Source organism: Aptenodytes forsteri, unplaced genomic scaffold (genome assembly GCF_000699145.1).
Source record: "Aptenodytes forsteri isolate BGI_AS27 unplaced genomic scaffold, ASM69914v1 Scaffold246, whole genome shotgun sequence".
In the NCBI taxonomy this organism is placed as follows: domain Eukaryota; kingdom Metazoa; phylum Chordata; class Aves; order Sphenisciformes; family Spheniscidae; genus Aptenodytes; species Aptenodytes forsteri.
Genome location: NW_008795692.1, coordinates 1 through 13,351, shown reverse-complemented (window position 1 = coordinate 13,351; position 13,351 = coordinate 1). Strand labels below are relative to the sequence as shown.

At 41.2% G+C, this 13,351-nt stretch overlaps 1 protein-coding gene across 1 annotated transcript; it reads left to right on the top strand.

Moving 5' to 3' along the window:
- The first annotated feature begins 282 nt into the window (after positions 1 to 282).
- Positions 283 to 11,209, top strand: SH2D1B (SH2 domain containing 1B). The gene is made up of 4 exons (XM_009282880.2): positions 283 to 501; positions 5,790 to 5,853; positions 8,510 to 8,678; positions 11,172 to 11,209. The coding sequence occupies exons 1-4, from the start codon at positions 368 to 370 to the stop codon at positions 11,207 to 11,209; spliced, it is 405 nt and encodes a 134-aa protein (XP_009281155.1). The 5' UTR covers positions 283 to 367.
- The last annotated feature ends 2,142 nt before the right edge of the window (positions 11,210 to 13,351 follow it).

Here is a 13,351-nt window from a genome sequence, read left to right as displayed (position 1 = left end):
ACTTAAAAATATAACTATACTTAGGTGTCAACTTAGCTATTGCATAGCTTAGAAGTGTGATACACAACTCAAATGTCTGCTGATATAATGTGACAAAAGACTCTGCCCTTCTGATGTAGACTGTGACCAGTGTAGACAAACCATTTCCTGCCTTCACTGCATTCATGATCTGTAAGCACAGGCTGATAGCCGACTTCACTACGGACAGGTCAGTGATAACAACACAGATGAACTCTTGTATGTACTTAGCACCTCCAATTTCAGTTGCCTGCAGACAGCTGCATTTGTAATAAGTCTTCTTTTAATGCCAGGCTTCTGACTTTCTCTGGAATTGGTTTGAAAGGTGAGACCTTGTTTTCTTTCATCCATGGAGTTCCCATTTTTTCATGGAAAGATAACAAGAAGAACCTGTGAAGAACTGCTGAGCAAGAATGGAAAGAATGGTAGCTATTTAATACGAGACAGTGAAAGTGTGGAAGGAGCCTTGTGTCTCTGTGTTTTGTAAGTACTCTAATACTAAATTTTTTATGAGTTTTTAAATAGATCCAAAGATAAGCATTCATCTTCTCTAACATTAATATTTCTTCCTTAATATTAACAGACTCCAAGGGGGTGTGTATATGTATTCAGGTAATGCTGGTTGCCTTAGGCTGCCTTTATGGTGGGTAGTGAGAGGGTGGCATTTGCAAAAGACATTTTATACAACAGAGGATAGATTAACTGTAATCTGCTAATGCTGGTCTCTCTCTGCAGACTATAAGGGGAGCCCAGAGAAAATAGCTTAGCCTGCCAAAACATGGTAAGAACCTTACTGAAAGTTACTGCTTCTGTAATGATGAGTAAATAGCATTTTAGCACTGTTGAGACACTGAAAAGTCTCACAGTAGGTTACAAAACAGTTCCTTCTTCATAGGGTTTCTATGTGATGAAAGCTTAGCCTTGTGCTTCAAAGGAATTTTATCTAATTTAAGAACATAAGCTGAGACAGAAAGCTATAAAGTCCTGTTCAAATTCATATGACAGGTCCATGAACAAGATGGGCATAGAAAATTACTACTGCTAGTCCTTAACTTTAATTACTACAATTAAAATTTTATTATTTTCTTTTCCTGTAGGGAATAGCACCTTTATTTTCCTTTCAAGAAGCCTGTTTTACACTTTTCATATATAATTGATCTGTTCGTTATGCATTCAAAGTTTATAAATTAGTAACTCTGCGTCTTTCTTTGTTTGACTCTACGAGGTTTTACACTCTCCTTGAGGATGTGTTCAAGTGTGACATGAAAAATTTTTAACACTACATCTAATTCATTCAAAAATATCATAAAATGTTTTTATCAATAATCAAAAACATTTCTTTTGAAACAATCAAAGGAGAAGGAGAAAAAGGGAGAGGGAAATGGACTACTATGGGGTTGGTGGTAGAAGAAAGGAAGTCTGTGAAAAGGCAGAGTAAGGAGAACAGAAATGGCAAGTGGGGGACAAACAGAGCCCTCAGGAAGGGAGCTGTGGGAACCTGCCTTCAGTATGGTGTGGAAGGAGACAATGTAGGGGGTGTGAGGAGCGCAGGGAGCGTGAGAGGGAAAGGGCATGCATACCCTGTCAGAAAGGACAAATGGGGATCCTGGCACAGAGGAAGAATGGCAGTATTAGTCCCTGACATGGGAAGATGGCCGTTGAGATCTTATGCAGTAGAGGTAGATGAGAAAGTGAAGGGCTGCTTAGGTGCGTGCAATGAGTTTGAAATACTGATATAACAGAGAGCACATCTACAGAGTACATTGTGGGCAGATGCAAGGTGACATAAAGATTAAGCTTTGTGCTACATTAACACAGTTGCTTTCCCTTTCTTCTTTTTTTTTTTTTTTTTTTTAATGGGCAAAGCACGTCTACCTTGTGATAGCTTGCAGACATGCTTTTGTCTGTCAAGAGTGTTCTGGGCAGGCATGTGACTGAAAAAGCATGTGACTTCCAGCTAGCCTTTGTGGGTTTTTAATGTTAAAACTGTTAAAAGTGGTTGACTTTAACTCATGCGTTAACAAATGTAATAATTAAACTGTAGGGGTGGCAGCAATGGTATAACAGATACTGGCTTGCAGAGGTGAAAGCAAGGGTTGTCTTCAGATAGCAAATGGGATGGTAATAGTGTAGTGGCTCAGAATTGCCTCAGAGACTGGACTGTCTGTCAGTGGTTGACTAGGCAGAGGAAAGCTGTCCTAAAACTGGAGGCAATCAACACTGAAACTCTCAGTGCTGTTTCAAGACAACTTTTGGATTATAATTACATCTTAAAGCATTGCTTACCACCTAACATGGTTGATGCACAAACTGATGCACACCTCTCAAATTAGCTGATCCATGGGCAGAGATACTGATCCACTTGCTACAGAAAACAACTGGGTTTTTTGTCCTCTACTGATTGGGGTGTGGGGGGAGGGCACTGCCATGGAGGATCTGGGAGTCAGAATGGTGGGACCAGTTCAAAAGCATCTATTCTCTAATTGGGCACGGTGCACAGCTCTGCTGATACGTCTTCCTCCATGGCACACTGCTGCTTTCATCCAAAGCTGTCCTAGGTCTCTGACAGTGCCTCAGTCCAGACCTGCTGCTCTTGCTGCTGTCCTCCTTATGGCTCAACATGTCATTCTCCCAAAAAAAGCTCCTCTCACCCTGCTTTTCTGCCACTGGATCTCCCCTGTGCCCAGACCAGGCACCTTATTAATTTGTATTAATGTGGAAACAGAAGTTTCCATTTTAATGGTAGTTTCATGTTTATTCAGTAAAAATTACAGTAACCAAATAACATCCAGGCAGTAACCTTTCAAAATTTGGATGATAGGTAAAGAATTAATTTCAAAAATGATCAGTTCCTGGTAGTTTTTTTTCTTCAACTAGACATAGACATAGACAACTTCTATGTCTATGTTTAAAAAATGAACACCCACATTTATAAAATAATCTTAAGCCAAGAACATGTGAATTTCCACAGGTATCTCAAGGAGGAAAAAACAGAAGATGCATCCCTGTGATGTAACTCTTTGAATCAAAGTAAATCTGTTCTAACTGGAAGTCTTATCCTGATCGCAGTTCATAGTAACTGTTTTTGCAGAGCAAAGTAGTTTATCTCCAGAGTAACTATTCATTTATGCGCTAATCCTCTGAGCTAGGTTTTCGTCCTAAGGTTCTCCCTCTCATGACAGCTCAATTCATGTAGCTACAGCTGAAATCCTTCTGATGAACATGTGTACCAGTTAAAAGACCTTGTTTTCAAATACTGCTTCCTCCCCTGCCGCCCCCCATTATTTGTGGTTTACATATCTTTGCAACTTTACTGCCTTTTTTGGTCATAGTCATGATCTCCAGTTCATCTTCTGAACATCTGCCATTGCGGTATTTGATAGAGCTTTTGTTTCTGTCGACAAAATATATCCAAAGCCATCAGTAGCCTGAGTGTTCAAATGCCTGCATTTTATTAGAAATAATAATAATTAAAACCCTGGGAAATGCAAAGGAAGAATAATTTTCTTAGAAGTAGGACCTGTTCAGTCATTTTCTGGGTGCTGGTGACTGGAGACCATTTTCTGCTAACATCTCTCCAAGAATTCAACAGTCTTCTTGTGAAACAACTGCAAAATTAAGTTTAGGGAGGTATCACATGTGAGGAGCATAAGAAGATAGATGAGAGGGTGGGATGTCTGTGGAATCAAATTACTCTTATATAAAGGTCTGCCTTAGGTTTAGTTCATAAGTTCTTTGAAACCCCTCGTTAGACTAATCTTATATTTCAAGATATGAAACATTCTCTCATTTTGCAAACTCCAGATTCCCTTCTGTTTTGCTTTTCTGTCTCTGTCTCATTCAATTTTACTGCACAACTTCTCATGTCTTTAGTACTACCTGCTGTTTGCAGACATTTCCAGGTTTGTGCTTTGACACAAATGCAGCGTCTCTTCCTTCTACCACAGTGTCTGCTTTCAGCAGCGGGGGTAAGAGACTCAGCCCACTGTTAAGTCCCTAATGTCATACATGCTTTTGAGTATATGTCCAGTATCGTATACCTCTCTAGCTATACTCCGGTCAAATCAAACATATTCTAGGTTGAAGTAGCCTGGTACATGATCACATCTGGAATACATGAAGGTACAGACAGCTCAAGGGGTCACTGTGTGGGGCAGCGTGTGGGGAATAACAGTATGAATTTGTGGTGCCGCAATTACTTGAAGGCTCCCACAAGGAAAGCAGATTACGTGAAAAACATTCTGCAAGTTCACACTCCTGCGTATGCCGTGGCAACCTCCTCACCTCTTCTCTTCTTCAGAGGAATGCCAGCAGATCTCATGCAAAAGGTGAACTGCAAGTTTTCTACAGAATCATTCTTTACCACTACTTAGATTAATATGGTTTTCTTTCTCTCTCTCTCTCCCCTCACATCCTTCACAACTTCTATCAATATGATAGAAGGCATTCGCAAAGACAATCTTTCAGAGCATCAGCCCATGCCAATGTGCTTGTTTCCATGCAGCATTGCTGTCTTGTGTCATATCCCAGGTGAATCTCTCGTCCTTGCTCTCAGCTGTAGATCAGTCTTTTGAAAGGTGACTGCTTCTCTTGTGGATGTGGTAATTAGTTGGAAGCCAGCCCATTTTCCCCTAGAGCATGACTTCAGGAAAAGAAGGGCGCCTCATTTTTGTCTTTGTAGCTATTTAGGTCTTCCTTATAGCTCCATTTTTGAAGGAGTGGTACATATTAGCACTGTCTTTCCATTGCGAAAAGGTTGTCTGATGATTAGCCCAACCCAGTGTAAAGTCTGAGAGTCGACCAGACCACGGTTCCCCTTCTCCTCACTGCTAATGGAGATACTGCAGTTCTTGATTACACGTGTGCCAGCCCTTTGCCTGCAGTTTATTCCCATGTTGACATTTGCACAAAGTGGTTTCTAGTGCTGTGAAGCAATTCTGCTGGTGGGGAGCAAGGACTTAGGCATCCTATGGAAGCAAGAACTTTTCTCTCACATGGCACCTGCAGTGGAATTCCAGGGTCTATTTCATGTTTTACTGCCTCGGAACAAGTAATACAAATTCTCAGTGACATCCAGCCCTTTCTGGATGTATAAACTTGAAGCATTTTCACTGCTTTGACTTACCAGATCTATTTTATTGGAGCTGTAGTAGTCCAAAACTCAGCATAGGAAATGCACCTAAGAAGCTGGAGGAAAGCTCAGGCAGTTAGCTGATGTGGAGGTGAGCTAGCTGGATGTGCTTTATCAAGATCTATGCTAAGCAAAGTGCAGTGACTGCAGATTGAACACGGCACTCTTAGCTACATTTACCATACCTGGCCTAACTCTGCAGGGCAAAAAAAAGAGTGCCATAAATTTAGTCCAAAGTCAAACAGACCTGCATAGCTATGTACAGGGGGTTAGATCTGAATTGGCAAGGTATCATAAAGTAATACTTGGGTTTCTGAGGCTTAAGAATGCATGACTAATTTTGGCTGACAGACAATTAAACATTTGACTTAGAAAATCTCAAGTATTTTGAAAGCTCCGATATATGAATCAAATGGAAAAGTGAATGCATATATATACATAAAATTGATGCTATTTAGCATCAGGCATTCCTTTAGATTTATTTCTTTGTTTTTAGTCTTTCATTGTATTGCAGTTTAAGATACAAGCAAACAAAAAGAAACAAAAGCTGGCTGTCAAGATCAGCTGTAGCAGTCTAAGCAAGTTGCAGTGATCTGACAGTTGATAAAAAGCATAATGTATACAACAATGTTTTTCACAGCTTTGAAAAATTCATCTACACTTACCGTATCTTCAGGGAACGCCAAGGATATTTCAGAATACAGGTGAGTAACTCTCATTTCGTCTGTAAAGATTGCACTAAAGATGTTTTTTTTGATTAAAAAAATTAACATACATGAACACATTACCTTAGAAAATATTTTCAACTTTGCTTTCTTCTCTACTCAATTCTTGACTTTTTAATGTTATACTTATTATTACATATGAGCTCAGAAGTAGCTATTATCTTTGTAGAATTCCCTTATAATCTAAGTGGATCTGTTATTTGTTGACCAGCTGCTCTCTGATTTGACCATTTCTTTTTGATAGCATTGAAGAAAATTCTATCACTTTCGTTACTTGCTCCTGTTCCTTAATTAGCTTTTTCTATTTGAAAGCTCTGCCATTGCACCCAGCATCTTGTAGGAATTTGGAATATTGCACTGATCTTTTTGACTTAAAGAGACCTATCTGTAATTCTGTGCCATTCTGAGGCATCTGAAGTGATGACCCCAGATAATGCTGCTCGTTGTTTGAATAAGCATAAGAGCAGACTGCATCAATCAAATCCCTAGGCAAGGTGAGAGGACACTTAAAAGGCTGGCTCACTCCTCTGCTTGTAGTAGGACAGCCAACAGGACTGCCAACAATTAAGTAGCATTTAAGTGGAATGAGGAACTCACTCCATAAAGGACACACCAAGCTCTCATATGCTGGTAATTTCTTGCTTATTAGCAGTTTGGACTGAGTACGAAAGACATAATTTCCCATGAAGAAGAATGGTTTGTTGACAAAAAATAATCTATTTTGGACTATAGCCACTCTACTGGGGTTTGCTGTCATGCCTATCAGCAGATATTAACTCAAACACTTTTAGTTTTTTCAAAGCCAATTTTCCTTACAAGGTTTTGCCAAGAAGGTGAAAGAAGAGTTCTGTTCTTCAAATTTTTAAGTCAGATTGTTTTGGCTTACTAAAATAATAGACTGAAATAATATATTGATGGTGGAGGGGAGATCATTTGGGGTTTTTTTAAGGGCCAGATTCAGCCATGAACTTTCTAGAGTGTGGTAGGTTGACCCCAGCCAGCAGCTAAGCACCCACACAGCTGCTCACTCACTCTCCTCCGTAGCAGGACAGGGTGAGGGGAAGAGAACACGAAGAGCAAAAGTGAGGAAGCTCCTGGATGAAGAGAAAAGACTGTTTAATAGATGAAGCAAAGTTGTGCACACAAGCAAAGCAAAGGAGTTTAGTCACTACTTTCCATCAGGAGGTAGATGTTTAGCCACCTCCTGGAAAGCAGGGCTTCAGCACATGTAATGGTTACTTGAGAAGACAAATGCCATAACCACGAACATCCTCACTTTCCCTGAGCTTTTATTGCTGAGCACAGGGTCATATGGGATAGGATAGCCCTTCGGTCAATTCGGGTCTGCTGTCCTGCTGTGTCCCCTCCCAGCATCTTGCGCACCCCCAGCCTACTCACTGGGGGAGCAGAGTGCAAAAAAGAGACAACTTCAAGTCTATGCGTTTCCCTGAGCTTTTATTGCTGAGCACAGGGTCATATGGGATAGGATAGCCCTTCGGTCAATTCGGGTCTGCTGTCCTGCTGTGTCCCCTCCCAGCATCTTGCGCACCCCCAGCCTACTCACTGGGGGAGCAGAGTGCAAAAAAGAGACAACTTCAAGTCTATGCGAGCACTGTTCAGCAACAGCCAAAACACAGTTGTGTTATCAACACTGTTTTAGTCACAAATTCAAAACACAGCACTATAAAAGCTGCTACGAAGAAAGTTAACTCCATCCCAGCCAGACCCAGTACACAGAGGCAGTGGCACCCAGCCCATACCAGGCTGTAGGGAAGATAAAGGATGCAGAAAAACAAGGAAAATAAAGACATGTTTCTTTGTTAGATAGCAAATGAAGCGAAACCAAAGCCCCATTCACTTTTAATGACCAGTAGTTGGACCCTCGCTGTGATTAGAGCTGATTAATGTGCTTACTGTCTGTCACTGTCCTGAAGTCACCAGCCTTGCAAAGTCTCTGTACAGATTACTGGGAGGCTGTGCCGTGGAAGTGGTTCAGTCCAGCTGTATGAACCCACCCATTGAAAAGCAGTCTCTGAGAACGCGGTTCCCCCGCTTAGGAGTGCCATCCTCCATGTTTGGCCTCAGGAGTCTCCAATGCAAGTCACAAAGCTGGACAAATAATAAACTCCTGCCTAAAAGTGAAAGCTGGTGCCGGGGACTTTCATATGGATCCTCAGACACGTCCGCTGCCTCTGCACATGTCCTTTGCTTGAAAACGCTGATATTTTGCAAAACATTTGGATTCTGCTTGTCACAGAGTTGTTTAAATACAACATTTTAAGTGAGAACTAAATATGTTGCCCCTAAACTTGTGCTCTAAGACCAGAGGGAAGTCTGTAATGCTGTCACTCTTCGACACTGCTGTAGTGGATTGCTGCAGCACACATCTGAGCCAATATTTTAAACTGATGTTCTTTTCTCAAAAAAAAAGATGGTGAGGGAGGTTACACACAGTGCCATAACCACGCCACCAAACAGGTGTCCCTAGTGTTTTAAGGATAGTACAATATTCTGTCACCAAATCTGTTTACAAAACAGCTCCTTTGTAAACAAGAAACAACCTATTGTTCCTTTCATTTAGGGGACTCTATGTGAAGGGCAGTTACAAACAAACTTTATTTTCCTTTCCTTACAGACTTCTGAAGGTGTTCCAGAGAGGATCTTCAGGACATTAAAGGACCTAATATACACTTATGAAAAGCCAAATCAAGAACTAATAACAAACCTTCGCTACCCAGTGAAGAAACCAAAGGCCTTGCAAAGAAGCCAGCGCTTCAAGTCAGGAAAGGATGACATTTATGATGGTGAGAAATTTAGCTCTGCCTTTGTGGGTTTTTTTTAAGACGACTGCATTGACAGGTTTGTGGTGAATAGTTGCTACGTGTCCTCTGAGACCAGCTCGCATGGACAGAAGTTCAACATCCTTCCTTCTCTCTTTTGTTAACTGGAAAACGGTTATTCCCAGCTCACAGGTTACATACCCTCATCCACTACAAATTAACAATTCAAAATTGCAAGAGAGACAGAAGGCAAAGCATGATGTTGCCCACAGCTCACTCCTTCATGGGTGCTGATGCTTCTAGGCTAGGGAAGGCTGAGGACCAGTTTTACTTAATGTGGTTCTGCCAAGCTGCCAGGCCCCTGCACTTCACTGGGAGTTGAGGCTGTCCGTTACCTTCGTTGTCCAGGTTGAAAGCTATTTTTACACCAAAATCTAACTCAGTTATTTTTGAGATGCTAGGGAAAAAAAGGAAAAAAAAAAGCCAGCCAACTTGTGGTTTGTTGTGATTTGTATTAAAATATGACTCATTTTGTAAGTTAGTCTGTTGAAAATAAGCATATAGCCTTGTGCTCAGGATCACAGCTTTGGAACCAGAGTTCAGTCTCTGGTTGATCTTCTGCTAACTTACAAGTGCCAGGGATAAGATAAGAATACAATATTTCTACCTGGCAGAAATGTTACGCAAATAGATACAATAAAGATGGAGGTTTTCATAAAGTGGTGGACCGTGTTTTATAATCCCATGTCATCTTTATGTCCTTGGTTTGGGGAGGATGAATAGAGATACTACTGGTAACTTGCCAGCATCCCTCACGCACTTTTGAAAGCCACTTTTCTTATTGCTCAGCTGCAGTATCCATCAGGTCACAGGCTGCAAAATAACCTAGAAGCTCTTCTAGGTCCTCTGACTAGAAGACCAAGTGTAGTGAAAGCCACAGTCAGAGCATGCGGGAGCAAAGGAAATCCTTTCATTAAGTACAGTTATCATAAAGGAAAAGATTCTTGGGAGTATCCAACCTTCTGTGTGATTTATACCTCATGACTAATGCTAGCTAAAATGCGGTCGTGTGGGCCAGCCTCTCTGTGCTGCAGTCATACCTCCTGTCTGTACAACAGATGCTGGTTTTTTGTGCACAACAGTGCAACAGCTCTGGCGCTCCCTGTGTCAAGCAGACAGGATGGGAAGGGGTGAGCTCTCCCCACCACTTCATGCACTAAGCTGCATTTTTAGGGGCTAGTGCAGCAACAAACTTGCTGAGAGAAACAGTAGCAAAGAGACATTTCCAGTGTCTCCAGCATCCCATTATTACTTGTATCACTAAGGTGGATATGCCACATTTGTTCTAAAAAAGGTTTTTATGGTATCTTGTCATTGCCACTCCAGGGAGGTGGAAAATACTGCAGTAGCATGGATATATTTTTAGGAAAAATCAAGTGTAATACATATTTTATTGTCTGGTCCTGCAACATAAACTTGTCTAGAAGATGCACAATGTCCTGGTCTGGACTCACAGGGAGGAAAACAAACCCTTTCATTTCACTATCAAAATGTTTGTGGATGTCATAAAAATGGAGGCTTTTAGAAATAATCAAATCAGTTTGGAATTGTTGCTGTTCAATTTTAATTTAAATTTCACTTATACAGCAGTCCAAACTTGCCCCTCAGACTGCTTTGTTACGTGCTCACAGGGGGAGTTCAGGTTAATGTCATGATGGATATCTCTCCGAATTGCAGGCATCACATAAAACACCACAGTGCTTCCTAAAGCAAGCACCGTATTTTTATGGTCTGGTCCCTCGCGTTGCACAGGCAGCTGGCTTTGCAGCACATGCAGGACCGAGCACTCCAGTGCAACCAGTGGAACACCTCAAGGGACTGGGGTCACATCCAACTGGTTGTTGGACGGTTTTGAACATTGTTTTCTAGCCCAGGAACAGCTTGTCTGAGGGTGGCTGCTTGAAGGCACAGTAGGTTTCCACGGTGGAGATGGAGTCCTGAGCATTCAATTTCTGCCTTTCCACTATCTTTTCAAAAAACATAATAAATCTGACAAGGTCTAAGAGAGAAGGGGTTTTTTCAGGCTCTCCTCCCCTAGTTGGGAGGAGAGCTTTTCTGTTGGGTATTCATTTAGAGAAGAAATGGTGTGTTATGCTATAGTCATATAGCTATCTCAGCTATTGATCTGATTTACTAAGTATGGATGATTTCTGACATTTGACTGTTCCTCAGAAAGAAGGGGTCTCACATGGATACAACCGTTTAATAACAGAGCTTGCTGGCTCAGAAAAGACAATGCAGGCTTTGCCTCCATACGGGCTCCTGGAGGACCCAGTCCATAGGTCACGGGGCCTAAACATTGGCCCTGCAATAGCAGAGAGAATACCGAGAAACCAAATTGAGTTATTGCTATCTGTCCAGCAACACGGCCACAGGCCATCCTGCTTACCGTGGTCTTTCAGAGGAGCCATTTGCAATGACAACTTTTTTTTTTTTTTTTAATTGATTTCTTTACAGAAATTGATGACAGTGATTACGTCGCTGTCTTACCCTGAATGATCTGCAACCTGACGATTTGGGAAGCTGCCGTTTCAGGCTGTGCCACAGCACAACGGATCAGCTGGGGAGAGCTGCCAGCTGGGCATTTGCCGCTGTGGATCTGTACCTCTGGAATTAGTCTCCTCCTTTTGCAGACTGTCAGAGCAGCTGTATTTTCTCCCAGTAAATCCAGTACAAGATACTATATATTTTTGTTCAGCAATAAAATAATTAATTTTTATAAGATACTTGCATACATATACGTACATATGGGAGGGAGAAGGGTATCTGTGTGCACATATGTGTATTTTGGTTTTTTAGTCAGCAAACTGTCCAAGATGTCTACTGCTAAAATGAAGAATCTGTTAGAAAGCAGCAATGTAAGTACAATAATGAATGTGCATAAAGCAGTAGCTTATGGCAGAACTGATATATGCTGATAAAAATGATACATGATAAAAATTCTGTTGGCATCATAAGATGCTTAAAAACCTCTAAACTCTGTTATTTTGTGCACCATTCATGTTACCTCATTGTTGGATAAGAGGATAGTATTTCAGCTATGTCAAGGAATACTAGTATTATCCTGCAGCTTGGAGTAATCTAAATTAAAACAAAAAGGCTGTGTTAAATCCATGCCGTAAAGAATTAATCAACAACATAAAAATGGTTTGAGACACTTTTAATATCAACGAATGGTTCTGGTGGATTACAAGAGGAGTGCAAGTTCTACATGCATATCGGAAAAAACGCATCCTTTTTTTTTTTAATAGATACTTTACAAATGAGAATGCTTACTACATTTCATTTGCTACTCTCATTAGCTCTGTATTGTAGTGTGTATGGGGTTTGTTATTTTTAATGTAAGAATTTGCTTTAATCTTACCCCTCATTTTAAGTATTTAATATATACTTTTGTTCTGAAGGTGGCCTGCAACTAGCAGCCCAAGCCAGAACTGGAACGTATGTCCTGATTCTCCCAGTTGTTAGTACCAACTCCCTCTCTGTGACCTTGAGGAAGACATTTATATTGGTTGTGTGCTTGTTTAAGATCTTTCACAAATTATTTATGTATTTTTATGGGTAATACTAGTTAGATTTCTTTCTCATTATGTTTCTTTCACACCAATATTTGTTAAAGGACTTTTAGATTTTTCAGTGACTTCATTATGAATTTAACAGTGCTAACAGTTTTGGTGCCAGGCTCAAATGGTACTTGTAGCATGAAGGAGACAAACAAGAACATTCGTTAACTAACTCTGGCATTGCCAAAAATACTAACATGTGTCCAAAAATCATGAATTGAAAAGAAAGTAGTTGTCCATGAAAAATGGTACTACTGGAGACAAAAAAAGCAACCCTTGCTCTGTAGAGGCACATACACTGATGTGTCTTTGTTTGCAGAATTCAGCAGCCTGCATGATGGTTGGTTATCACACGTGTCAGACCGAGCAGCTGCTGTGCTGGGACATCCCAAATCCAGCAGCCGGGTCTTTAAGAGAACGGAACACTACAGGTTTTTTGAAATGAGAGTCTCAGCCGTCCCCCACGTGCTAAGCCAGTCACACGGATGTTCAACCTTAGGAAAAGGACGAGTGACAAGGGATCCCGGGCCGTGCCTCATGACCAAGACTGCGTAATTCCTGACGGCTGAACAGGCTATTACTGACAGCCGACGAGGACAAGGGGCTGGGCTGCAGTGCTTTCTAGCTGGCTGTTACTCTGGTTAACGTGCTGCACTGCACGCCGCTGAACTTTAGACTTGGATTTACAACGCCAAAGTGGCTGCAGCGCCAGCTGCTGAATTCCAGTCGAGAGGGGGCATCCAAGCCCACACTCCCCTCACTTTTCAGGCATGACTTCTGAGGCAGTCAGCTGAATCACAGAAAGTGAGAAGGATAAAGGTTTTAAAGGAGGAAACAAGGACCCAGAATGAAAAGAAACTCATTTACAATATTCAGCTATCATGTACAGGAATATATTTATTCTATTAAGAGTATAGGAAAATGAGGTTGATATAAACATTCCTACACCTCTTCGCACGCCTCACACATTAGAAAACAATCTGTACATGACTTTCGAAAACGTATGTTCAAAAGCTTCACACACCAGCATCTCCTTTCCGATATCCAAAACAGCAGTACGTGTGTGTGTGCGCG